This window comes from Pomacea canaliculata, linkage group LG8 (assembly GCF_003073045.1).
Source record: "Pomacea canaliculata isolate SZHN2017 linkage group LG8, ASM307304v1, whole genome shotgun sequence".
NCBI classification, from domain to species: Eukaryota; Metazoa; Mollusca; class Gastropoda; order Architaenioglossa; family Ampullariidae; genus Pomacea; species Pomacea canaliculata.
The window spans coordinates 14,576,397-14,603,960 of record NC_037597.1 but is presented as its reverse complement, the minus strand read 5'-3'; the positions used below and the strand labels follow the sequence as shown (position 1 = coordinate 14,603,960).

At 43.3% G+C, this 27,564-nt stretch overlaps 1 protein-coding gene and 1 non-coding gene across 3 annotated transcripts in view; both read right to left on the bottom strand.

Moving 5' to 3' along the window:
* Positions 1-1,313: 1,313 nt before the first annotated feature.
* LOC112570684 (inactive tyrosine-protein kinase 7-like) overlaps positions 1,314-27,564 on the bottom strand; it is a 63,751-nt gene continuing 37,500 nt past the window's right edge. Inside the window, exons 5-17 of one of the 2 annotated variants that reach the window (XM_025249250.1) lie at positions 26,561-26,705; positions 26,136-26,269; positions 18,037-18,166; positions 12,235-12,401; positions 9,996-10,135; positions 9,359-9,506; positions 8,641-8,913; positions 8,192-8,343; positions 7,842-7,962; positions 7,400-7,552; positions 6,987-7,211; positions 6,554-6,786; positions 1,314-6,201 (exon numbers count right to left, since the gene is read on the bottom strand). In XM_025249250.1, the coding sequence (XP_025105035.1) occupies positions 5,620-6,201; positions 6,554-6,786; positions 6,987-7,211; positions 7,400-7,552; positions 7,842-7,962; positions 8,192-8,343; positions 8,641-8,913; positions 9,359-9,506; positions 9,996-10,135; positions 12,235-12,401; positions 18,037-18,166; positions 26,136-26,269; positions 26,561-26,705 (2,603 nt within the window). In that variant the 3' untranslated portion in view covers positions 1,314-5,619. Of the gene's footprint in view, positions 6,202-6,553; positions 6,787-6,986; positions 7,212-7,399; positions 7,553-7,841; positions 7,963-8,191; positions 8,344-8,640; positions 8,914-9,358; positions 9,507-9,995; positions 10,136-12,234; positions 12,402-18,036; positions 18,167-26,135; positions 26,270-26,560; positions 26,709-27,564 lie in introns of both variants that reach the window. The other variant, XM_025249249.1, reaches the window with a different exon arrangement.
* On the bottom strand, positions 25,797-25,885 carry Trnay-gua. Its single transcript is given in 2 exon segments — positions 25,797-25,832; positions 25,849-25,885. It is a non-coding gene; the product is annotated as a tRNA-Tyr (tRNA).

The window sequence follows — 27,564 nt, the reverse complement described above, 5'->3', positions numbered from 1 at the left end:
ATTAATCAAAATGAGTAAGAGAATTTTTTTCCCGAATTTTGAGAACTAAACCAGAGGTTGCGCAGTGCCAATGAAAACAATAAAAACTAATTGGAATTAAATACGTGTTTCTTAACAAGGTCACGTGACAAGGCTTTTTAAAAAAAAATTATGAGGCCATCATTTTGAAAAGACTGACGAGCTACGCGTGAATAGTACACTTTGTCATCACTGCCATGAGAAACCTTGGGTTCAAACCTCATCTCGGGACACTATGTATGCGACACCTGTTTGCAAAGCCAGCCGTGTCCGGGTACTCCGGCTTCCTGAAAGTACTGATTTCTGCCTCAGCTCACCCCACGAAAACACTCACCGTCACCAGCATGAAGTCTAACAAATTCCTCAAAGTAATGTCTCTTCTGTTTTTAACCCCCAGATACCTATCGTAGGTAGCAGCACAGAAATCGCCATTAGGTAGAAGCACTTTACCACCAAACAAACCAACTAACAGATCTGACTGAATGCAGTTTGTCAGACTGGCAAGGAGAAATTAAAAAAAAAAAAATCCATCAGAATAGTGAATAAGATATGAAACCACCAACCACTGTTACCCACAGTACGTATTGATAGTATTGCTGCACTATGTCACAGAAAGTGTTCATCAGAACTTTTAACAAAACAACTATAGTTTGTAATTTGGGGCTAGTTATTATTTTTGTTCGTTTGTTTTACTTTGTGTAAAATGTACATTTTTTTTTAGCTAGTTTTTTTTTTAATTTTAAGTGGGTGACCATAAAAAATTAAATGATCTCATAAAGTATCCATTTTGAAAAGAACTGTGAAGTGAATGTAGATATTGGAGAATGAAACCAACATTCTAATCTAGCAAAATGTTTTACAACTGTTTTAGATATAAATTTTTTAATGTCAATGTATTTTATATTGTCTCTATATTAGCTACATTTTATTTTATGGGTTAAAACAAGTTGTCCTTTTACAGTGTTTCACTGAAGCCTATGGCACCTTTAATAATAACTGGATTTGTAAAGCACATGCATTTCCTTATGCCAATACAAGCTCAATGCACTGCACATGAAAGACTACGTACAAACTGACAGTCAACCACACAATAACATAAATAGCAGCAAACAGGTGGGACCATGAACACACAACAATTGCATGAAGAATTGAGGATAGAGCAGAACAGTATTTTTGATTATGCAAGATAAACAGCACACACACCACAACTTATTAAGATACAGGTCATATGCCTTGCATCACATGGATGCATTCAGTCATTATTTTTATGCATGTTGCATACAATGACAAAGACATTCAATGTTTCAATGGAGTTCAATCACGAACCCCAATACTTTAATATCAAGTACGAACAAATAAGTGACACAGCATACATGCAGGAAAAAAACATTTCTCGTTTTGCTTCGCTTCTAACAGAATCGTCCATTAGTGAATGTTTACTATATGACAGAGAGAGGGGAGGTAAGTCTTTCCATGTGGAGCTGCAGGTGCATGCACACAGATATGTGTACACACATGTGATTGTGCGAGTGCAATTGCGTATATGTATTTCTGTGCCTGTGAGCATCTTCACTTTACCTGACTTCATGAATTTTATAATAGTGTATATTTTTAAGCATGTTTCAAAATGCGCATGTAGTCATGCCTGAATGCATGCACTTATGCATAAGTATTCCTGTGTGATAGTAAGATATAAAAAATGTTTCTCATGTTTATCGATCATCATGTGTGCACATTCAAATGCTTCTATTGTGCATCAGAAGAAATGGGTAAACCAAATGATACATTACAAAAGATCAAATATCTACATCCAGATGGCATCAAAGCTAAAAGGGGTCAACCATAGGCATATGCAAAGATCAAAATTATGACAGTTATTTACAGAGAATATGTTTGAAATGGAATACTGAACACAGGTGAGTGTGCACAAACATGCTTGACATATCATGCTGGCATACTCGTGGCTTTTACTTATACTCCATTTCTGGGATGCGATACTGTGGTGGTATTTGGGGAACCAAAATTTGAGAAAATGCGATTGTCAATCTTTTGGCAGTGACAGTAAGTCTAAAATTGCCTACACATCAAGAAGACATCCTACAAAAGAACAGCACGTAATTATTTTTTTCGTATGCTGGAAGTCCACTGATAAGATTAGGATGATTTAAGTTGTTGCAACTAAGTTAAAATCCACATTTAGTTCCATTGTGGGGAATTTGTCACAAAAAAATCAACATTCTTCTTCATATATATTTGGTATTTCAAGCAGTATATTTGTGTAACTGCACTTACAGTCCATATAGTTTCTTGGTGCACAATCAGCAAGTTATTTTGATGATTGTCTTTTACAAGAGCATATAAAACTGTATTATAAATGAAATTTGAAGAAAAAAATGATGTGACTGGAATACAAGGATTATGTAAGAATTTCAGGACATTCAAGAGGCATACATAATGACAAATGGCATGAATTATAAGCTGAAATATACAAATGTAATTGTATCCTTATATTTATTTTTCCTGGTTCTGATAAGTCCCAAAATGATCAAAGAACTGATGGGGATAATATAGATCATGATGAAAGTAATGATTGTGACTGGTGTCACACTTATTAACAGGTCATAAACAGTGCCAACACACCCAGACTGAAAGTATAACAATTATTATCAAATAATAAATAAATTAAATATGCTGTATTTTTGTATTATTTTACTATATAAAAATGTTCAGACTTTAAACTAACCCACCCCAGTGGTGAGCAGAATTAATTACTATGGCATTTTTTTCCATGCTAAACTCAAAATGCATGACACGTCAAGTGAGAATTAATGTTTGATTTTTTTTTTTATGATAGCCATAGTATTAGCAAAGATTATGAGATGATGACAAGCAATCCATGCCTACATTTTCCAGTGCTGAAAAAAATTCTCAATCCCAAAGAATGAAAAATATTGATTAAAGGGATTAATTTAGAGCAAAAGGAACAAAAATTTAATCAATGGGGAAAAGGTTCAGTAAAAGAAACTGTGGATTGTCCGACATAAATAGTTTTCAAGAAATGGTAGATTAATTGTGAAGGTTTTGGAAAAAAAGGAAACAAATCTCACAACTTTACCAAGTTGTAATATCTCTCTTTTTCTTTTTTAATGTCACTCAAATATTTGCACAGGATTTTCTAGGTACACTAACAAAACATTTTAGAACTAGAGAACAATTTTCATATATGCATTGACATTTCTGCATTCACTTTTCTCCTCTTCCTAGCAGAATGTTCTTATAAAGAGATCACTATTAGCCACACTAAAAGTGCTCCTCTGCAAACAATAAACTTTACCGGAACGCCTGTCAAGCTGATTTTGTCATTTTCACTTCATTGGGAGCCCTAGCTACCATGTAAATCAATGAATATGCTACCATGAGGCTTGCTAACTAAATGCTAATTATATCAGCATCAGCTCCCTGAACTTGAGTTTGCAACAGCCAGTGTCGATGTTATGTAAGCTTTAAAAACATTTCTGTGAGGAAATCTTGATTATTGCTACAAGACCCTGAATAAATGAAAAAGTTTCTGAGCAATGAGGCCTTATGCACTGCTCCATGATGTAAATTATTGTAATTTACAATGACGTGTATCACATAGTTAAGGTACAATGATGAATGCACAATTTATTCTCCTACGTCAAAAATGCACAGAATAATACCAGTTTTCATGCTTTCCCTCCTCATAACCATCTCTCTCTCTCTTTTTCTTTCTCACACACATGAACGAATGTACATAAATATGATGAACTGCAAAAATTAATGTCAAAAATACACATAAAACACAGAGAAATGTCTTCATGTAGCAACACCTATACTGAAAACATAAATAAGTTTATCCATTCCATCCATGCACACTCTTAAGGCAGAAACAGTGGCATTTTTTAAACTGTAAGTTGTCATGAAATTTGGTGCAATAATAATAGTCTACATGTCTTCAAGAAAGCATGTCACCAACAATGGGCTTCTCTCAAAGTGCACTATGGATGACAGCAGTCACCTGCAAATCAGTTGTACACATTTTAGAATACACAGTGGTGGTGTGTTTAATAATAATTCACATCAATGTTGACATGGATTTCTTCAAGGATGCACACACACAGTTATATGGACCCAACACTGTATTGCAGGTGTTAAATATAAAAGTTTTTAATAAAAATATCCCCACAAAGAGCTGACAGGAAAAAAAAACTTTTTTTTTATCATTTCCCTCCCATACATACCAGTAAAATCTGACCTTGTGTACAAGCTGCAGACAAACTCTACAGTTTAATGATTCATTCTTCTAACAACCTTCAACAATGTCAGGCTGGATACAGCTGTTACTATGGATTTGGTGCCATGGATACCACAGGTGCTGACATTAGCATTTACTGACAGCTGTTTCTGCTCAGCTTTTCATTTTGATGCTTGGTTTGTGGCAGGAAGAAAAGCAAGTCAACAATTTAGGTTGTTTAATGCAGTGTCCCTTTGCTGATGCAACATCGGAACACAGACCTGTCAGGAAAGCTAATAAGGCTGATGGCAGGGATTGCTACTGATGGGGAGGAGATCTTAACTGTTTTCTACTGTTTCCAGACGATGAACTAATCTTATATCAGCTTTGGACTGATCCAGTATGAGTACTTACATCATGGAAGTTTTTTAATTTAAAAAAACTTAACAAGAAACTTAATTGTTCTCTGTAACAATCTACATATGCTTGCTTTATTTTTTTTCTTCTTTTACATATTTTTCACCTAAAGCCATTTTTGAATTCTATGCCTACAACAGAGCCACAAAGGCGACTAAACAAATCAGTCATCTGTGTAATTTTGATCACACACTTAAGTCTCTAAAGGTATACTAGACAGAAAGCTGGTGCACATCTTATTGTATTCTGTGCAGTGTCTTGTGTTCCTGACATAACTCTGTACCAACTCTTAATGTTCAGGTTATTAGGTCAAGTTTTTTTACCAGAATGTTTTTCTTTTAATTCAACACTACCCAAACTATCACACACTGCAAAGTCAGTTAAATACACTTTTCTTGATATTGTGACAAATTTACTGTTGTGCAGCCACTTTATCTTTTTTGACACTCTACAAGTACTTCAGTGTGTAAGACTATCAGAGATTTCCAACAACTTGATTGGTCAAATCACAGAGATGGTAATAATCTCCTTAGCACAGTCATACAGATGTGTCTCCAAAGTGAGGAGCAATAGAATGTTCAGATTTAAGATGTGAAGTAAGCATTCATCAGCTTCCTGAAAGTACTGATTTCTGCCTCATCTCACCCCCATGAAAACACTTAGGCGTTGTCCAATCACCGTCACTTGCATGAACTTTAACAAATTCATCAAATAATGTCTCATCTGTTTTTAACCCCCAGAAACCTAAGCAGGTAGCAGCACAGTTCTTCAACAGACTTGAATTGCTGTCATTCTTATGTGGATTAAAATAAAGTCCCTAAAATTAAGAAGAGGACACAAATAAACTGTTATAAATGCCTCTTGTATCACTTAAAATCAAAAGGTACTTCAGTTAATCTTATGAAAATGGTTTTAGAGGTATTCTCCCTTCACACCACGTCAGTACTTGTCATGAGTTGTGACAACACGGAACACACTTCAGAAAAGGTAGGTCGTTGAGAGGCTTGATGGAGGGTACAGCGTCGCACCAGTTCCAAAACATTTGGAGGAAAATGTTCACTGGACTCTAAGTTTGCATGCCCCAAACGAAGCGCGCAGAGGACTTCTTCGTCACTCGACAGCCGGTATGGCAGGTCAGCCAGTTCCATGACCTCCCACAAGAACACTCCAAATGCCCAGACATCTCCGGCACTGGTCACTTGATCCTCTGTCGCTGCTTCCGGGGACAGCCAGCGCAGAGGTACCAAGCGGTGATGGAGGGGATAATATTCACTGGCATACACATCAGCACTCAGGGCAGGCCGAGCAACCTTCAGCTGCATACGTGAGGACAAAAGGATGTTTCGAGCAGCCAGGTCACTATGGACAAGTCCTGCTGCAGTCAGCGCCTCCATGCCTGCAGCCACCTGCTGACCCATGCTCAGCTTCTGACAAGTGGTCAGTGGGGGAACCCGGGTTCCTCTTCGCCCATTGTCACTGCGAGTGGCTAGCAGGAACTGCTTGAGGTCCCCCTGCAAATGCATGTAGGATTCTGTAAGGCAATTCCAAGGATTCAAATACAAGCATGAAATAATTAGTGTACTGTAGTCTTAGTATACTGCTGGTGGTGGTGAAAGTTTCACACTGTTGTGAAGATAAGAAAACTAGCTAAAACATAATGGTGTTGGACAAAAAGAAAAATGATATCTCAGTGCTAAAGAGATTCAGTGAACACAGCAGACAAAATATGAACTTGGAAAAAATTTAACCAAAGAAGTAAAACGTAGATGAAAGGAGAATAAAATGCTTTTAAGGTATTTTCCAGGGGAGAAAAATAAATGCAAGCTGTGAGGCAGCAAATAAGCAGTGATAAGCTTGTCTCACCCAGTCACAGTATTCTGTGATCAGAAAGTGTGGCTCCTGTTCCCTGCACACGCCGATGAGCTTGACCACATTGGGGTGGTCCATGCGTGCAAACATCTCCATTTCAGCACAAAACTCTCGCACTTCATTTTCTCCTTTGGTCAACAGAGATTTGACCACCACAAGTGTCTCCTGGTCTCCTAGCCGCAGAGAGCGTGCTTTAGCCAGAAAGACATCGCCAAAGCATCCCTTACCTATAAAGACAAGTGTAAAGGTGGTTTTAAAAAAAAATCCAGTGGTATCGTGTACATAAGTGTGACACACATCATGTCGTACCTATACATAGAGAGCACCTAAGGGATGAATACAACAAAACAAGACCAAAGTAAGAAGGTCAAAGATATAGGCAGAAGCCACTCATACACATCTACTGACAGCTATTCAGTATGCTTACCCATGATGCCCAGGGTGTGGAGCTCATGTCGAGGATAGTGGAAGCGGTCAAAACTGGGTCGTCTGCTGCGGGAGTGCTGTGACTGGGAGGAGTGTGAAGGATGTGAGGACAAGGCTGATGCATGGGAGCGATTGTCGCTGTCACTGCGGAACTGAGTACCTGAGTCACGATCCTTCATCAGAAGCTCATGCTGTTCACGATGAAGGTCCCCATTCTCAGTCTTTACTGAAAGGTAATAACATCTCTCTGCACTCTTAATTGTTTTCAACTGTTGCTCTGCATATGTGAGTATGTGTGTGTGCATGCAATTGTGTAAATCTTTAACAGAAAAAAATGAACTGTGCATTTATATGCATGTGTATACCCTTGGAGCAAGAAGACCAAAAAGCAAAACAAAAAACTAAAAAACTCACAAGGTAAGCCTTTGTGTCCCCGGCGCTGAATCAGCAGACGATAGCTGCAGAAAGCTGTCAAGCCAATGACAAGTGCCAGGTAAGCTCCAGCACTGCACACTGCAATGATGATCGTCTTCACCATGTTGAAATTTTCATCCTCCTCCATAGGATCTGAAAAACATTTCAGTCAAATTTTATTCATATCCTTCATTATTCTTTTCCTCTAGTGCATAACCTTATGAAGCAAACTCCTAACATGACATTTATATGTCAGCTATTCAAAATTTCATTGCTTTACAAGAAAATGCTTTATATGACTGATGAAGCTCCAGAAAGAAAGGTTTGTTTGTTTTTATATTTTTTTTAGGGGGTGGGGAGATGGTTTTGGGCAAAAATATTATCAGTTAACTCTCTGAGCAACCTTACAGCATTAACTAAACATTTCAAATGATCTCCTTACTGGCAACTCGGATGTAAAACTCTTTTCTTTCAGTTCCAGCAGAATTGTTGGCCACGCATGCATACTTTCCATAATCTTCAATAAACACATGATGTATGTGTATTGTCCCATTTTGAAAAATCTGAAATATAAAAATGAAACACTCTGTCATAGACCTGGATACTTAAGAATCAAGTGAAAATTAAAGCCTTACAGTTCAGTACATAAAGTCTGTACTATTACATGATCTATGACCAGAAAAAAATAAAGAGACAAAAGAAAATGAAAATGATAAAAATGAAGGAGATAGAGACATATTGATAAAAGAAAATAAAAGAACAAATAAGCAGAACTATTTTAGTTCACTGTACTGTGTAGCGACGAGGATCTGGAAGGATCAGCTGTCCATCCCTGTACCAGGAGATGCTTGGCAGTGGCATGCCCTTGGCTACACAATGCAGTAGAGAAGGCTCCCCCTCAAACACAGTCACATTCTTGGGTTCTATTGTGATGACAGGTTTTTCTGCAATCAAGACCCAGTACACGCTGTACACAACACAGTACAAAACAAGACAAGTGAAATGAGATAGTGTCAGAACAAACATGCAGACACTGATGGACAAAGAGCAACAGAATAAAAAAAATAAAGCTTAACAGATGGACAGAGAGAGTGAGGGTTGGGAGGCCTCAAAGACCAGCAAATGAGATAACAGGTGGACTGATAGACAAAAAAGTAAGTAAAGAAACTGACAGACAACTCAGTGTATGCAGTCTACTACAAATGCATACAAATAAAAACAGATACAAACTCCAAACTAACCAACAATTTCAATGAGAATGGTAGCGTTAATAAGGCCTTGTCGGGGATGAGTGGCTACACAGGTGTAGTAGCCAGCATCTTCATGAAGTGCTGGAGAGAAGACCAGTGTCCCACTGCGTTGTATGACATGCGGAGGCATGTTGAAGACTTCAGTCCCACGTTTCACCCAGCGCACCTGGGGAGGTGTCTCAGCCTCTGCATGACAAACTACCTGTCCAATCTGGTTCACCTCGAGTTGAGAGTTCTTAGGCACTGGGTGGAACTTTAAGCGCTCTGCAATTACGATGAATAAAAATCTCAGATAATGACAGCATTCTTTGACAGTTCACCCAAAAACAACCTAGTAGTGGATCATCATGGGTATTTGGTGAGCAATAAATGAAGAGATCAAACATTAACATATGGGTCTCTAAAATGCAACTTTTTAAGTTTATCAATAAAGATAAATACAGAAGGTATCACCTTACAGAAGGTATCACCTTAGGTACACATGATCATATATTCACACTATATTTTGTATTCATCAACTTGTACAAACAAAAGCACTTATGCAGACACAGGTGTATACACACACATAAACAAACAAAAACACATATGCACACACAAACACACATGCAGAAGACAGACACAAAACTACAGACACAAATAAAAAACACATCTGCACACAACTACCAACACACACACACACAGACGACAGGCAGTCATGTAATGACATTACTTGTCACTGTGAGATATGCATGGCTTGATGATACCACTGGATGGCCTGATGTGTTAGCCAAGCAGGCATAGTTGCCCATGTCTGCCATGGTCACACCAACTATTCGCAAAATTCCAGTCATTTCATCCATGCGGTAATGTGTAGAAAACTGAAACAACAGCCACACCAAATAAGATGTACACATTGCTCAAAAAATACTCCAGCATGCAGCACTCTAGCTCTGTCTAGAAGCACACTCTGTCAGTTTACCTTTTCTCAATTTAATTGAAAGCATCAGCCGATGTTAAATATTGTCAGACTGTCTGAGCATTACTTAGTTAATATATACATGAGCTACTGCTGCATTTATATTTTTTACATTTTTGCATTATAATAAAAACACTTTCATACTTTTATCTTCAGCATTTACTATTTCCAGCAAAATATTCTGATTGTTTTTATAATGTCAGCACACTTTCTAAAACAGTTCATCTAAAGGCTAACCCCAGTGAAGATGGTTCAGACCTTTCCCAGAAACATTGAGTGAAACAAGAGAAAAAAGAGATTAAAAAAAAGACTGATTGTAAAAGGCTTAGAAATGGAAAATGGAAGATTAAACTGAGAGCAGGTATGTTTGTAAAACTGGAGCAGAACTCACTAAGGGTAGGGCTACCCCGTCCTTGCTCCAGGTGATGCGGGTAACCGGGTACTGTGTGCCCACCACCTGACAACTCAGCTCAACGCTGCTGTCTTCTTCCACTGTCTCTGGCTGTGGGGCCCTGCTGATGATGGGTGGCACTACATACAGGCAGCCCATGCACACGCACCCACACACACACAAACATAAAGAAACACCCGTTAAAACCTAAGGGCATGTTAATTCATAAGATACAAGTGCTCCTATTTATTTGTTTATTGAGTACATGTTGCTATTATTTGTATTAACAGAACATAGCGTTTGAAAAGAAATTATTATTGTTAAAATGTTTCTTGCTTCTTCTGTCACTCACCACAGAAAATCAGTAACTATCCAACTGTCACTCACCACAGTACACAAGTAACTATCCAACTGTCACTCACCACCGTACACCAGTAACTAGCCACCGCTAACCACATCTCTCCTCGCCTACACCGTCCTCCTAACGACATCCTCAGCGATCTCCTCCCTCATCTCCTACCCTTCGCGACCTCCCAACCCTGCCACCAGGGGTTGTAGTCGTGGTGCTGATGCAGGCCGGTCCCCCCAACTACTCTCACTCCTCTTTTTCTCCCCACCCCCACCCCCAACTGCCCGTCATTGCCGTTTGCCAAACTATTCGTGCAGCTGCGATCGCCATCACCAGCGTCGTCGGTGAAGAGGCGGTAATGACTCTTCCTTTCTTGTGCAACCACGATCGAACATGGAGATAGCAGCTACTCGGTGCTGACTGGTACCCCTCGTTATGCACCCGTCTCCTCGCGCGTGCGTGCGTGCGTATGTGTGTATGTCTTTGTGTCTGTTATGTGTGTATGTATGTCTATGTGTCTGTTATGTGTGTGTATGTGAATGAGGGCGTCTCAAGAGGAGGGAGAGAGTGGATGGGTAAGTGAGAGATGTGACAGAAACTAAACCACAGAGGAAGATCCATCACAGATGAAAAATCGTTTTGTTAAGGATTAGCATCCACAACTGCTGTCACAATAACGCATACAACACCTGACTGTACATGAAAATATATGACCAAGTGTTTTCTTTTCTAATACAGGGGATTCACTACTTCATCTTGTGATGTAAATAGTGTAAATGGTGGTAGTAGTATAGTAACGACAGTGAAGATGGTACTGGTGGTCGTAGGATATAGTAGTGGAGGTGCTGTTAGTATCCATTTAATAGATGCTGTTGGTGATGGTGGTCGTATTAGCAGTAGAGGAGGTCGTATCTAGCAGCAGTGATGCAGTGATAGCTGTTCTTGTCCGTGATGGGGACTGCGGGTCATCGATGGTGGGAAGACTATTGACAGACCACAGCTCCAGAAGCAGCAGCAGGTAAGATAAAATTATTCTATTCCAAGAGACAGGAACCGCTGGTCGTCTTGTGACCATGTCAACGCCTGGTCTTGATGTCGGTGCTGAGAGTTAATCGTGATGAACAACCGAGAGGGCCTCCTCCTACTCCCCCCCCCCTCTAAACCCACTCGCCGCCTCCGCACACTCACAAACAATTTGACTTGAAAGGAGAAATGTTCGCGATAAACCTGTCATGGAGACACTAAAGAAGTCTGCGTAAGTGTACCCTGCAGCCAGCGGGTGGGAAAGTCGTTTACTCGCCAGCCTGTGAGGAACATAACACAAGTGCACGCGACAGAAGGTGCGTGCGTGCGTGTGCTTTGAGGAGGTCGGATGGAGGAGAAGGTGGGTTCCGAAGATAGTTGGTGGTACGTGGGACTATCAGGGTATTATAGGGTGGAGGGTAGTGATATCAGTCCATACACCCTGAAGATGTTTTTTCATTGTCGAATTAATTACCTCACGATGTGTGTGTGGTGCATCGACACTAATTATGTCAAACCACGTGAGTGGTTCATTTTTGTATCCCAAAATTTGTGGAGAAAGTCAAAGGAAGGGTGCTCTGTACGAAATACATCTCCGTTATCCACCCAAAGTCCATAACCGCAAACTTCAACCCACAAACCTCCTCCTTCTCGAATGTTCTTCACTAGAAATGCAGTCTCTGCCACACACACATACACGTACAGTGTCTAGTGTATATATGAGTATATATATATAAAGCACTATATATACTATGCATCTACTTAATATATCTACTTGACACTTTATATATCTATGTAGACAATTTACTTGTAGACGGCTCACAGCCACGACTCAGTGGCCCTCTGATGCCCACACAGCCCACTCACCAGACACCATGATCCACACGCTGCGGGTCTTCTGGCCGGCCGTGTTGTTGACCACGAAGGTGTAGTTGCCGGAGTCGATCTCCTGAGGACTCTCGAACACCAGAAGGTTGTCCTTCACGTGCATGCGTCCCGCGTCCGGCACGCGCAGGTCATTGCGATCCTGCCACCTGCAACAGGTAAGTCAGGTATTTATGTTTTCTGACTTGGAGATCGAAGGACGAGAGGTAAATTGCCGAGGGTTACTACACTATTTCATCTTCCCAATGATGGTTTATGTCCCTCATCCTGGCATTCTTCCACATTTATGAGCACCTTAGTGCTGCCACCTATTACCCGGGTGCGATGGATCTTCAAAGAGGCTCAGCAATGTCAGGTAACAACGAGCCTTTGAAACAGTCATGAGAAGTTAGCTCCGCCATTTTCGTTACAGGGCAAAGAGGCAGAACAGAAGGAGGGATATGACAGGGTGATAGGACGATTATAGGCGATGACAATGATAAGATGAAGATGAAGAAGCGGCTGCACACGCACGAAACTGCGAGGACGAGTTCTGAGATGATGAAGTGTCTGATGGGTATCACGCGCTAACCTCCCATCACCCACTCCTCCCCCAACTCAGTTTTTTCTCTCTTTCGGAAACATGCCCCCGACTTTCCAACTGGCAACGAGTATTTTATTTCTCCAGCGAGCAAGGAATATAAACAGGTTCCTCTAATAATGATCAGGCCTTCAACCAAAATATACTGTTCTTATATTTCATTCTGTTCGCCATCATTCCTCCCTCTCTCTCTCACACACACACTTTTCTTTCGTTCCATTTTTCCTTTCAAAGTCTCCACACTGCTTAACTCAATTACCTGGAATGACGGGCCAGAATTCCCTTGTTCCTCCTACCAGGTCTGACAAGAAGCACAAGACCATTATTTTCTAGCGAGTTTTTCTTATTCCTGCAGGCAATCAACGGTGCCACACCGTTCACCAGAAAACACTTGTTCCGCAAACGCAAACTGGGAATGCACGAGAAGCGACAAATATTGAGAATGTGAAGAATGAACTGTCTGGGCAAAAACCTCTTCTTACAGAGTAGACCTCTCAGCCTTCTGGGATAAAGAAGTCCATAGGGAACGGCATTATAGACAGTCCACAGTCCATCAGGGATGAAATTTACAGTATGTATACTTCATCCGGGGATGGGTGTTATCACGGACTGTTTGTCTGTTTGTCTGTCTGCCGAGACCAACACTTAACCTCTTGCGAAGTTATCCGCTGTTAGTCTAGGCGAGCCTAAACAATGAATGTGAATAAACCGGAAGCTTTGTACACACCAGCCTCGTTTTAGTAAACTGGAAAAAAATGCTACTCTCTCGCCTCTAGCACGACCCTCTCACCCCAATCCTTCATTTCCTCCCTTCTCTTTTCCTCCCACCCTAGGAAGGTGGGGAAGTGAATCAACCCCCACCAAAGTTGTAACAGCACGCACTTCATCTTCCTGTCCTACCATCCACATCTTCCCCACCCAACCTCTACTCCCATATAATGCCAGGATCGCCATCCGCTGCCGGACGCTGCGGGGAACACAATAAAAAGCAAAAAGCAGACATCTCTAATTTGTCACCTGAACTATCGCCTTCCAGTCGGAAACAGCAGGTAGACAACGATCGTGGGTCTGGCGCTGAGACACCCTGCAGGGAGAAGTAGAAGTACCCTCCCACACACACACTACCCCCATCCTACTGTGCTGGACTTTCTCTTTCTCTACCTCCATTCCCGCTCCCTTCCTCCCTCACTCTTTGCTGCTGTTAGCAAGTAAGGGTGGTGGGTAGGGAAGGGGAGATGGAGTGTAGAGGACATCACGAGTCCAGACAGATCCGTTCTGTTCCAGAAGGCCAGAAGACAGGAATGCAGGCTGTTGCGTGTCGCCGCGGTTCCGACTCTTGCATCCTCCCAATGTTTGGTAGCGCGGGGTGGGGAGTCGGGGTGGGTGGGGAGTGTATGGAATGTTCGGCGTGCATGCACGCACATAGTCTAGACAAGCGCGCATGCGTGTTGTTTGTTACCAGACTCCAACAGTCCTACCCCACCTCCAACCCAACCCCATCCCAGACCCTATTGTTTCTTCACTCTTCTGAACAACCCTTCCATTCGTTCTTCCCGCAGCATAGTCTGAAGTGCACACACACTCACACACTTATAAATCCCGGAGTGTTTTCAATTTTCCGAGACTTAATTTTCTGCACCACGCGTTCCATATTGTCAAAGTAAACAACTGCTCTTAACGAAGGGTTACAGCTCCCTTCCTCCCATAAAGAAAAGAGCATCCTCCGAAGTGCAATACATCAGAGGACGATTGGATGCTAGCGACAGCCATGTTTGGCAGTTCATCCAGCGCGACAAACCTCCTCCTCCTCCTTCTCCTCCTTCTCCACTCCAAAGAGACAAACGGCTTGTCAGCCTGCAAGCGTGCCGCGACCGGGTGCTGATGTTGGCCCGGCACTTCCAGCATCTTCTCTAACCCACCCACCCCATCTCTCCCTCTCTAGCGTGGAGACGAGAACCTGCTGCAGGAGGATGATGTAAGATGACGTTTACACTGCTCGCGCCCGCGTGCCTGTCGTGCTCTGGTGCGCGTGTCAAAACTTCCCGCCCCTCATCAACCTTCGGGAAGGCGCACGTTCACCGGCGTCTATGTTGTTGGACGTGACAGCCGTGAGGAATGGCGATTCTGATGGGGAAAATGGCAGACACAGGGAAGGAGGGCGGGCAGTCTGTATTGGCGAGAGTTGCGAGAGAAAAAAAAAGAGACTTGACAAGGAGGTCGCTTGGTGCGCATGAGCGAAGGGATGTGCGTCATGGATGCACGCTTCACGTTCTTGCCCAGCAGTGACCTGCGGGACAAACGACTCGACGATGCTGCTACTGAAGCCTCGATCTTGGTCACGTGCTTCACCAACTCGACCCTGGTTGCATCGTGGTTCAGTGAGGAACGCCGATCAGTAGTAAACCGCAATTGTGAGTTGTCACTCAACTGTCTTCAAACTTTCCCATAACTGTTATTTTACTTTCGTGTTTGACATACTCAAGTGACTCTTCAGGTGAGTCTTCGTCTCCAGGCCTAGCGTTGCTAACAGACCAGACAAGTTCGCAAACTTTTCATCCCTAGCACTACTATCAGCATCCATTACCACTCCATGGATATCTGTACACGGAGGCGTTTCAGGTAATGTTATGGCGGATAGCCTGCCAGCGATGAAGCAGCATGGGGGGAAAAACTTTCGAATAACATCAGAATCCATTCAGCCTAACTGCCTTTAAAAAGAATTAATACTTTCCTAGCCATGACATCCCTCATCTAGAGTTAATCTGTACAAGGTGCTTTGCATACTTAATATTAAGGAATATCAATACACGCAAGTGTGACCTGTTACCACAAGTTCCAAATCTCAAACAGTAAGCCCACTTCTCTCTTTCATGCTCGTATGTATTTATTTATGTCTGTATATTTGTAAAATATATAGAGAAGATATAGCATGAGGTTTGTATAATTGAGCGTTCATGTATGAATGTCTGGGGTATCTGTATTGCGCTGTTAATAATAAAAACAAAATTCACAATGCAGAGCAAAAACAAAACAAACAAACAAAAAAAGCAGGAACTTCTTTCAATCGAAACAGAAAGATCTCTGTTCTATCTCATGTCAACTCGTGACCAGAAAACATCAGTTAGCCAATCGCATGATTTTGCCAACTTATTTCATCCTTTCTTACGGGCGGCGAAATACAGCGACCAATACAGTGAGGATTGGCCGTCCTGGGTTCAGCTCTCGTCTGAGGCACACTGTTCTTTCTCTGCAGGTGGCATCTGTTTACATGTTGGCTGCTTTGCCATGAGATAGCCTTAGTTGCTGGCTCGGCGTAAAACATCAAATTTCCCCCCTCTCATCATTCCCTTCCCCCCCCTCTTCCCTCCCCACACACCATCAATCTTTACATTCTTGTGACCTCGGAATCATGTGTACGCTGTGGTTAGAGTGACAGACCGCCAGCAACCACTGCTCCACAACCACCTGTCACCAAGAACACACATCACCAACAACGGTGCATGCATTGGTGAAATACCGAAACAAAACTTCTCATAATTTAAAGTTGGTGAGAGTTATGTGAGGATTGGTTGATTGGTGTGGGTGCCAAAAGACTAAGCTGTTGGTTGGTCTAATCTGGAAACACTCAGAAAGGTAAAAAACTGCATCGCTGATTGGTCAAGGTTCGTGAACGCGTGAAAACGTAAACTGTTGATTGGTCAGTGATGGGGAAGGAGCGAAAACACCTGCTTCAAGACAGGTGTGTGGTTGCCTATCAGCTGCCTCCCTCCAACCTATACTACCTCCACACGGTACAGTCCTGGAGCACCTGCTGAAAACTCGAGAACCTGATAGCCAGGGACAGACGCTGAATCTCGTTTAATCTCGCTAAATCTCGCTGAATCTGCTATAATACACTTTCTGCATGACAGCTTTCCCCCCTCTCCTTTAAAAAAAAAAAAAAAAAAGCGGACGACATCGATGATCGATAAGACGACCCTACTTGCGTGAGTCGGTCCCCCGCCCTGCCTCATCATGTCCCCCTCTGCATCTTTGTCCCGCGCGCTTCCACGTGCTCTTGAATCACGGTCTTCCCTGCATGCACTGCGCATGTCATTAGCCGTCTTGACCAATCAGAAGCGCAAGAAGACTGAGTGCATTTTCCTCCCTCATCAGAAACATCGCGGCCTCTCGATGGACAGCACGGACAGGACAGACCAGCTTCAACAATTTCCTACTTCTGTCTTCCTCTCCTTGTGACTACTTCTTCGTTGTGCACGTGCGAGTGAAAGTGAGCTTCAGCGCATGCGCAGAGTTTGAACGCTTCCACCAGGATATGTACATGGACAATCGTTGTTTCCAGGTCTTCGTGACCTCTATAACAGCGGTTCTTAAAGTGTCAAATATTCAAACCACCTACATGACAGGAAGTCCCAACATCCCAGTCAATGACAAACAAGTTTACCTTTGTTCAACAAACTCAACTGTGAAAACATTCGTCCCACGACTTCTGCTTTTTTTTGGTGATCTTCACAGCTTTGCCAAACTAGGTCAAACGCTCGACAATTGCCCCAGTTAAAAAGAACTTTTACCACAGTCCCAGCCAAAAATGTACGCACAGGAGAAAAAGAAAGAATATTTTTTCTGTCAAGGGTAGATGAAAAATGTATTATGCCAACATACATCAAGGTTTTTTTCATCCGGACTGGATGACCGCTGTTAAGAGAATTGCTCTCAACACAGCAGAAGAGCGCGAACCCTTCATTCATCACAGCTGCACGAGTCGTCTGAACAGGGTGTCTGGAGTTTTCTGAACACTGGTATGCAAGGGTGGGGAAGGGGTAGGCTCGAGTATGCAATTGTAACCCACTGAATAATCACTGTTGTGTCTCAGGAACAAAATACAAAACTCAGAACAGGAGAAGCCACAAGCCTTGTCTTTACAGACTTCCCTGGACATGATGTTTCAGTGAGACTACACTGTTGAGTTTACTTTGAAGAGGTTGGTGATAATTCTTAAAATACAAGTAGTTATGATGCTGACGATGCTGACGATGCTGCTGCTGCTGCTGATGATGATGATGGTGATGATGATGATGATGATAACGAGACGATAACAATAATAATTGAGTTAGCGGTATTAGTCGATGTACATGACAATGAAAGAACAATAGCGAGAAAGATGTAAGTTAGAAGAAAAGTAAGAAAATCATCCAATGGCTGACCAGAAGTTGGGCTTGGGGCGACCGTCGGGAGGAAACACCCTGATCTCCGACCTGGTGTGCACAGGAATGACAATCGGGTAGTTGGCCTGCAGACGAGGCTCGAACGTGTCCCTCATGATCTCTCCAAGACCTGCAACACAGAGAGTGGCCAGGGAAATCACGTGACATGTTCTCTGAAACATTCAGATATATACACACACCCGCCACCACCCTGCTACCTCTTTTCCATTCATTCTCTACAAAGGACAAAGGTAAAATGTAAAAAAAAATTAAAAAAAAAAATCTTTGCTTACATTACCGTCCTCGTAAATAAAGAATTGTCATTGTCATCATTATTGTCATTCTCTCTCTCTGGCAGCAAAGGTTGCAGGAGCATCGCGCACTACACAGTCATAGGCCAAGACAGCCATCATCCTCAATGAAAATTCCCCCGTCCTCCCCTACTCCCCACTCATCCCCAACCTTTTTTGTTGCACCCGATAACAGCAGCGCTCATGACAGAGCTCGGTTTCTCACAACAGGATGGCATCGGCGATATAAATAATTTTTAAGATGACAGCGTCATTAGCAATGACAGGCATGCACTTCCTTTTTATCTCATTTCCCTTCATCAAGGTTTCATGAGCGTCACGATGATAAACTTAATGGCTCGGAAGCTCAGCGCATGCGCATGCACCCCGACCCACCCCTTAACTTCCTGTTCCCACTGCGCCACCCGCCTCCCTGCAACTTGTGATTACATGGGGTATTCTTCGATTCGTTGTTGTTGTTTTCTTCTAAATCAAAGTGTATTTATTATCATAATCACCATTATTATTATCAAGCATAAAAGTTGACCGAAAATTTTGAGAAACTACTTAGTCACGTGAGGAGCTCGTGCAGATACCAACCCAGGAAAAAGCACAGGCATTCCAAACGTCAGTCGGAATACGGTTCGGAGGAAGGCGGTTCGATTTCCTGGTCGGCAGTCCTCACCCTCCTACCTTATTTTGTGTGGAATGGGGGTAAAGGATGGTTACAATGTTGAGATGTCAAACGCTGGCTCTATCGGATCCTCCAGTCCTCCTTCCTCCTGTTCATCTTCCATCAAACTCTTTCCAGAAGTGCATAAAGATGCCACCATTGAGGCGTGTTCTCGTGTTTACACATACCCAAGACCCGCCCACCCTGCTCAGAAATTGTGTGCGGTGATAGAAAGAAACGATTAATAACAGATTGGGTTTTTTTAATGACAAAAACTAGCAACACAAAGAAAATCAGAAAGCTAAACTGAAAATCCAGCTTCGCAACTTAGACGACTGATCACAGAGAGCGAAAGAGACACTGAAGTGAAGATTTTTGAGTTTTTATTTATTTATTTATTTATTTATTTACTTATTTATTTATTTTTGCACAACTTTGTATTAGTACTGGTTAAAAGGATTTTTTCTACACGATTCTTCATATTTCTGACAAAGCTTTCACAACAAGATTCAACAAAGCAGAAAAGTAAACCATGTCGATCAGCCGCTCGTTAACAGGAGGAAGGAAGGAGGAGGAGGAGGAGGAAGTGGTGGTGCGTGTCTGTATGTAGGGGTATGGGGAAGGGACTGCGGAAAGAAAACAGTTCCACAAATAAGAGGAGGAAAATACTTCCCACTTTCTGGGCAGCAGAAGCAACTATTTTTACATGTTTTCAATTAGAAGGGAAAAAGTTCTGCTGCTCTGCGCAAGGCTCGCCATCAGTAAAACATCATGCTGGCAATAAGTAGCAGGTGAGCCACGATTACACCCTCCCTGGCCACCCGCGCCAGGCTGGAGCCAGTCAGGAGGAGGGCCCGGAGATGGACCGGTCTTAACTGGGATCGCCCACCTTTTTCCGATGTAAATTATTTTGTGGACGGAAAGACTAAAAAAGAGGAACAGAATAACACGTTGACATTATGGAAGATGTATCTTAGAATGGAGGAATATCCGCTAAGAATATAAATTGCCGTTAGGAAAAGAGTACTATCGTAATGAATGAATAAATGAATTGTATCTCTCCTACGCAGTCTGTACTTTGATAAAAACAGGACTGCTTTATCTGCCGACTACAGTTGTCTTTTTTTCATCGTCGTTATCATCATCGTCATATTCGTCATCTTCTTCTTGTGCTGAGCTTCAAAGATACGCGACCTTTTCAAGAAACACGACGATGGTGATTTTTTTTTTTCACCTACTCAGTAGGTTAACAGCAAGGGCATGCAATTCTGCTCACGTCTATTTTTTTTATTTATTTATTTTATTTATTTTTTTTGGTGGGGGGGTGGTTGGCGTGTTTAGAAAAAAAGAAATTCTAGACATTCCAGTACAGGTTCAAAGTTGACTGCAATCATGAACAATGGCGTAGAAGATGCTCGGCTTTTGGAGGGAAATTTTTTTTTAAGGGGGTAGTTGTCCCCACTCCTCTGCCCCACTTCCCCTCACGTGGTTCCAACGCCACTGATGCCAGAAGAGGGATCGAGGTCTTTGAGCAGCAGTTGTACCTCCGGCGCGACTGTGGATGGTAAGCCAACAATTAGCATGGACTCCCGTGGTTCTCTCATCTCGACTCTCCACTTCTCGGCTTTGAAGTGACAAGGCTTCTGCGTGTCCGAGACGCGCGCCCGAGAGGCTCTGCACTCACAGACAGCTTACTCCTCATCCCTCCAACCAGTGCCACTCTCTCCAGACCAGCACCCAGTACTTCACCTTCCTCCTCCATTCCCCCTCCCACTCCAGTCTCACCTTCTACCCCAGGGGCTCCGGATCGCAGACTGTTCGAGACACTTTAAGCAGTCTTTACTGAAGACATCTTCATCTTCTTAAAGGACAACACGAGTGAAATATTTTTTATGATCGGGTAGAGTTTATTTTATAATAACAATTCCCAAAATATGAATACATAATTATGCTTAATTTTCAAGCTACCAGGGATTCTGCTCATCACCATAGCGATGTCCGAACAGGATCCCTCTGATGACCGATTTTGTTGCAATTATTTCATCCTTAACCCTTTTGTTTTGCCCAGGTTGCGTTTGTTGGGATGCTGGAGGTGAAACAGTTCGAGTTTAGACAGGGAAGAGGGAGAAGTGGATGCTACCGCCTTCGCACGCCTCTTGCCTGTCTCTGATCTTCCAGGTATCCGTGTCCAGGTGTTGCCCATTAGGTGAGTCGCGGCGAGCGCGGAAATTCCCCTCCGGACTCCCATGTTCGCCCTCCCGCATTTATTTGTTGCTTTCCCTCCGAAAACACTTCCCCCATGTTATTGTCACATTCTGCTGTAACGGCGCTCGCGATGGGCAAATCATAAACAGGCCTGATAATACTTCACTGCTCTTTGCCTCCTCTTTTTTTTTCTTCTTTCCTTTTTTTGTGTGTGCCCTTCAGGGGTTCGCGCCCGCTCAAGTGCCGGCAGGGACCTCCAGTCACGATTGGTGATACAGGATACCTACCCTAAGCTTGCAGTGCTAGAACAATGTACGAACAAGATGAGAGCGAGGGGAGGAGGGAAGAGGAGAGAGAGAGAAGACAAGACAAATTCTGAAAATGTCGGGGTGAGAAAAGAGTGCTGGGAGATAGGAGGTAAACTTGCTTCTGCAATCTGATAATTGAGTAGCTTGGGGCAATCGTTTGAAGAAGTGTACAGTCAGCAGAAATCTTTACCCTGAGGTTAAGGAAACCAGTTCTTCTCTCTTTCTCTTGCTCTCAGACCGTCACAAGAATTCTCTTGATTCTTCCTTATTGCTGTTTTCATTCTCTATGGTAGACACTAATACATGACTGGAACTTCTGTTCCACTAATATTCCTGCAGTATAACTAACTCTCCCTGAGCTGTTCCATAATGGTTCTTGTCCGTTTACTGCCTCAGAGAGCAAGGAGCTGGTCCCTAATGGATGCTTCCCTCTGCACCATCAGACGACCTGCGCCTTAATGGTTCGCTTCCGAGTGCACCTTACTTTATTATCCTAGAAAAGTTTTCCCATCTTAAATTTATAGTTATATCTCTGTTGTTTCCCCCCTCTGCCCAAGATGGGTTCCCGTTTTCATGGATATTCAGTTTTAAAACAACTTTCTCTCACGGCGGTCTGGCATCACCTTAATGAAGCTTCAGGTGAAGCAATGCTTCAGTACCTGCACGTGAAGGTCCTTGAGCGCAGTTTGTATACCATGCTCAGAGGAATTAAAATATGATCGTATATTCTACAGTTAATAAAAGTCATGTAAGATTTAATGTTTCCGGGGGTTTTCTTCCTATTCGCGAATTATAAACTATTTGGAAAATAATTTAAATGCGTCTACACACATCGCCTTCTACCTCATGATGAACGAAAATACAGACTTTTCTGTTGGAACATAATTATTTTTATTTTAGATAGCTACACTAAATATTATTTTCAGTCTAAAAATATTCAGTTTGAATTCAAAAAAAAAAAAAAAAAAAAAATTCGCACGAGTTTACCTACTTCGAATGTATTTGACAAACATGGGTGTCAAACGTTTGGTGGGTCGATGTATGCATGAAGCACAAAACAACATTTTTTAAAAATCATATTATATATTAGTTCGTGATTTTATTTTCTGACGAAAGAAGAGTGGACAGCAATGACCGCTTTATGGTTTGTCTGTAGTGCCGAGGCAGAGAATCGACCCTGAAATTCTCATTCTGATGTTTCTGAAAAATGGAGGTTGAGGTCAGGAGGGAGAGAGAGTAATATGATCGTAATATGTTCGTCCCTCCTGCCATCAACAAGGCTTCCCGCTAAGAACCCAGTGTGCAGATAAAAGGGACGTAACTCGTAATTCTCAAAGCAAATAAAGCGCGCGAGTGATCTTCCCCCAGCGAGGGGGATGCACGACGCTGTTCTCAGCCTCCTACCTCCTCCCTGTCTGACGTCACTAACGTCAGCACGCGCAACTCTTGGCGGTTCATTCTAGCAATTTTTTGTTGCTGTTGTCGTTGTTGTTGATACAAATAACATTTAAATCCGCTTTATTATTCTTTTTAACGCATTAGGTGATCCAGTCCGCATCACGTGATACAAGTCATCAATTATCAAACCTATTTTTTTTTTAAAAAGTAATTTGATCTTTGACACCATAAAATCGCTGAGGCGCACGTCAATGCTCGTATTCCTTCCTCCGAATGGGATTTCTTGTCCGTCGTGCCAGGCTGACCCAGCGGGAGCGAGCGGCCCTGACGGATGCGTTTCATAATGGACGAGTCGCGTAAGTCAAGGAAAAATGAAGTCTTAGTTACGGATAAATCAGGCGCCGCCATAAAAGTGTCCCGGCGAGGCGGGCGCCCCTAAATCTCGCAATGATCATCAGCTTAGACCCCCGTTACAGGGCTGCTTTGCAAGGGAGACGGCGCTTTCAAAGACACGATTGGGACTGGGGGTGATCTCATTCTGCGATGCACACTTGGGTCCAAAAAAACTATTTTGCTGAAACGTCACAATGATGAATGAGAGTACTTTCCCCTTAGCCTTTCCACTTCCCTCCCCCCCTACCCAACATTTTCATTTCCGCATTCACCATCACTACTACCCTCACTTCCTCCCACCCCATCCCACCCCCATATACAACCCCCTGCGTTAAAAAGGGTGCGTGAGCGACTAACGAAGTTAAAAAGGAATCGATGAGGACTGTCTTCCTACTTCATGCACGCATGTGCGCGCGAGCACACACACACGGAGAAAAAGATAAAAGGCTGTCGTTTACATCATTGGAAACACCAGATGAGTTTGGGAGGAGTGAGATGATCCTCCGGTTACCTCACTTCAAGGAGCCCCTTATGACCAGACCATACTCCTCGGACAGTGGCGATTACTATCGTTATCGTCCAGTCTCCAAAAATTACAGTCGCACGCATGTCTGTTAAAAGGAGAGAAGCTACAGAGAACCCACACGGCGGCCACGATACAGAGAGAGGGAGAGAGGAGGAGAGAAGAAAAACATTACTTCAATGGTAATTTTATCTTTTCAAATAATCTCATTTTTTAATCTTTTAACTTCGGTGATTGTTTCGCCGTATCATTAATGCTGATGTGCGTGTGCATCCATAGGCAATGCAGACTGGGTCAAAGGTCGATGCATTGGAGGAGCGAGGCAAAGAGTTGGTCTAATTGGCCACGCCTAGTGGGGTCCGGCCGCCATACCTCCCGCCCACTGCCGACCTCATCACCCTCCCCCTCACTCCAGTAATCGGTTTGATGGCGGCATCTTGCAGAACCCTCGCCGCCAGCTGTGAGGAGGCGGTGAACTGATTGTTCCGCGGGTAAAGAAAACAGCAGGACCGCAGACTTGTATGATGTAAGTCTGTGAGCAGGAACCCTTTAGAAAGGTCAGGGTCGTGCAGGGCACAAGGCAGGATCGTTCCGTCACACCATGGATTGTAAAGGTGGACTGCTGTCTGTCTGCCGAGACCAACGCCTCTTGCGAAGTTCTCCGCTGTTAGTCTCGGCGAGCCTAAACAATGACTGGGACTAAACCGGAAGCTTTGTAGTCTCAAGCCTCGTTTTAGTAGTTAACTGGAAAAGAAGCGTCTGCCAGCAGTCCAGTAATACAAGTTCGTGGTCACACATGGTCTGACCAGACATGGAGGATCTTAGTTTCCTAATGTAGCAACAGATGGCTAATGTTTCTTTTCTTCATACCTCGTTGTCATGACAGCAGAACTACCTACCCATGCAAATAAGACCTTAGTAGTCCTATATACTCATTCCCTGTAATCACTTCTTTTGACAGAAGGATATGCAAGTGGCCAAACATATAAATTACCCGGTAGAAAATACAAATCCTTGATTTGAATGGACCAATAAATATGTATGTGCGTTTGCCAGTTGAAAAAAATACAACTGTTACGGAGGATTACTTCCCCAAGGCGGCAGGGTTCAGGAGGATGTGTGTTGGCCAGACTGTCGGCGGCCACCGGAACTTGCTGCACGCAGTAGCATGACAAGAGCCCGGCAGTGGACAAGAAGAATGTACCCTGAATGTTCAGCCCAGTTCCTGCAGGCGGCATTGATAGAACACCCGGGCAGGAGGGATAGGAAGAAATGAATATTTATCGACAAACATTCAGTTTGTTTCTCTACAATACCACACTCAGCAGTCTCTCTTACTGTATCCCCCTGTTGAAGGGGTGGGGTGGGGTGTGGGGTGGATGGAAAGTGCAAAGTCAAAGGTTACGACTTGATACATTACTGTCCCTCGACACATGGCTTTGCGGCAGACGGCGAGGAAGCGACAGGTTGGCAACTGAGCACACGTCACTCTTACTTACTGGTAGGTTGGTTTACAAGGTTCAGCTGACCACCCTCCCGTGGCGAGGGATGGGGATGCCGATGAGACAACAGACCACGTGATGGCAGGCCATCTGTCAGGCTACGTCCGAGTTCGGGTAAGTGTCAGTGTCAGAACTCATTCTATGCCGATGTCAGGGTGTAATTCCTTCGGAGTTACTCACATCCTGCAGGTAATGTTGCTCAGACCCGAGGCGCACTGACAATAAACCCTTCGCTGGACAAATACTTCGTGACAACACTATTTTCCCTCCAGCAAAAATCCGGCATTTAAACTCCGGGTTTCAGAGTGGTAATAACTCTCAGCCCGTCTGCAAAGCCCTACCGCAAATATACGGCTAATTCGTTGAGAAGAACTTTGTCAGAAAACCACTCTTAGTCCATAATAAAAGAAAGAATAAATATGCAATGTATAATAATAATAATAAAAAAAAATAAATAAGAAAAAAATTTCCCGCGAGACGGATTCGAACCATCGACCTAAGGATTGCCATTAACTGCCAACTACAGTCCTCCGCTCTACCAACTGAGCTATCGCGGGGCCGTGGGTAAAAGCTCGTTATTTTCTTTATCATCGCTCTTTGGTTTATATTCCCGTGACAGGATGATTTTGTGCATCACGAGGTTAAAGGCCGAAATTTTACTATCCAGACTCCTAATGTGCCTGGGGTCAACTGCGCGTCCCCGGACACACTTCGCCTAAGCGTCTCTCGCACGCTTGGCGTCCAAGTCAAAGGTCATACGAGAACTGAGGTGACGACAGGTGAGTATACAGGAAACCATGCACTTACTGGCCAGGACGAGCTCGGAGGTGAACGTCTGACCCGGAGGGCTGGTTCGACTGAGTCCCTCGCATCTGTAGCTGCCCTCGTCAGCAGCTCGCACCTTCGGGAAGAACAAGGATCCGTTGGGATACACTGTATGCCTGCAGAGACAAGCAATAATTCATTGGATCCACGAAAGATGCATAAATACCCACAGGGCTGGAGTAACAACTGTAGTCATTCAATTAGTCATACATAATCTTGTCAAAATATACCAAACATGTAATTTTATGGTAGTCCATGTAATATAATGAGGACTGTCTGGAACTGTTTGAATGTCTAAGACAAATGACAAACGTTTGTCATGGAGTGGGTGGGTAGGTCATTGTTTACAGTAAGCTGACAAATATTTTGTTTAGAGATCATGGAGTCTGGGAACACATCCACGGTACCTGGTGCCGTTGGAGAGCTTCTCGTAGTTCGAGAACCAGTCTATGCGGGAGGCCCCGACAAAGGCGCAGTCCAGGCGGGCAGGTGAGTTCCTCTGGACGATCTTGTACGGTGTGAACTGCTCCTCCAAAAGGTATGGTGTTCCTGCTACTGCAACGATCAACCAGCCGGTGAGTGAAAGAAGGAAGCGAAAGAAAGACAGGAGGAAGAAAGGGATGACACATTAAGTATATGGTCTTCAACAAAAGAATGTTGTTTTATTTTTCTAAGCAATAAACGCATCGCCTGAGTTAGAAAGAACATCTACGATATGTTGACAATTTGTCTTATACAGTCAGCGTTTTCTTCAGAATCGAATTAACCGATAAAACTGCTAACGGAACATCTTTCATACCAGCTTCTCACACAATAAATGGGACAAGAGCGATCGCTGTCAGAGCATCTTCTGGGCAGTGAACAGTGAACAGTCAGGGGACAGGACAGTAGAGGGGTGAGTCTAACCAAGAACATCCTCACGTACATCCTCACGACTCGGCAGTTCCTCGACATCTTAGGAAGGAGACCACGTGACCAGCTACCCACACCACGTCCCGCGGTATTCCTTCAAACTAATCAGCCCGCAATTAATCTACTGATACCAGCTGCAAGTTTTTTTTCTTCCCTCCTTCTTACAGACCGGTGTGGCTGACACGCAATGGCTCGCATAAAAACCTCTTTTCGGGATTTTTTTTTTTTTTAACCACGCACCTCCCCTCTACCCGAGTGTTTATTCTCGCCTCCGTTAAGATGCCACTTCAAGGGTACAACAGGGCCCGATGAAACTCCTCCAGAAGACGTCACTGACATACAGTTATGTCTGTATGAACCTCTTAAGTATTAATTAACTGGCTGCGCGCGCCGTGATGTCACCAGGGGAGCGCAAAGCGCATGCGCGCCATCCCCCGGGTACTCGGCATTCCGGGCGAGAAGTCGTCAAGATAAACTTGCTTTTGCCACGTCGATGGTG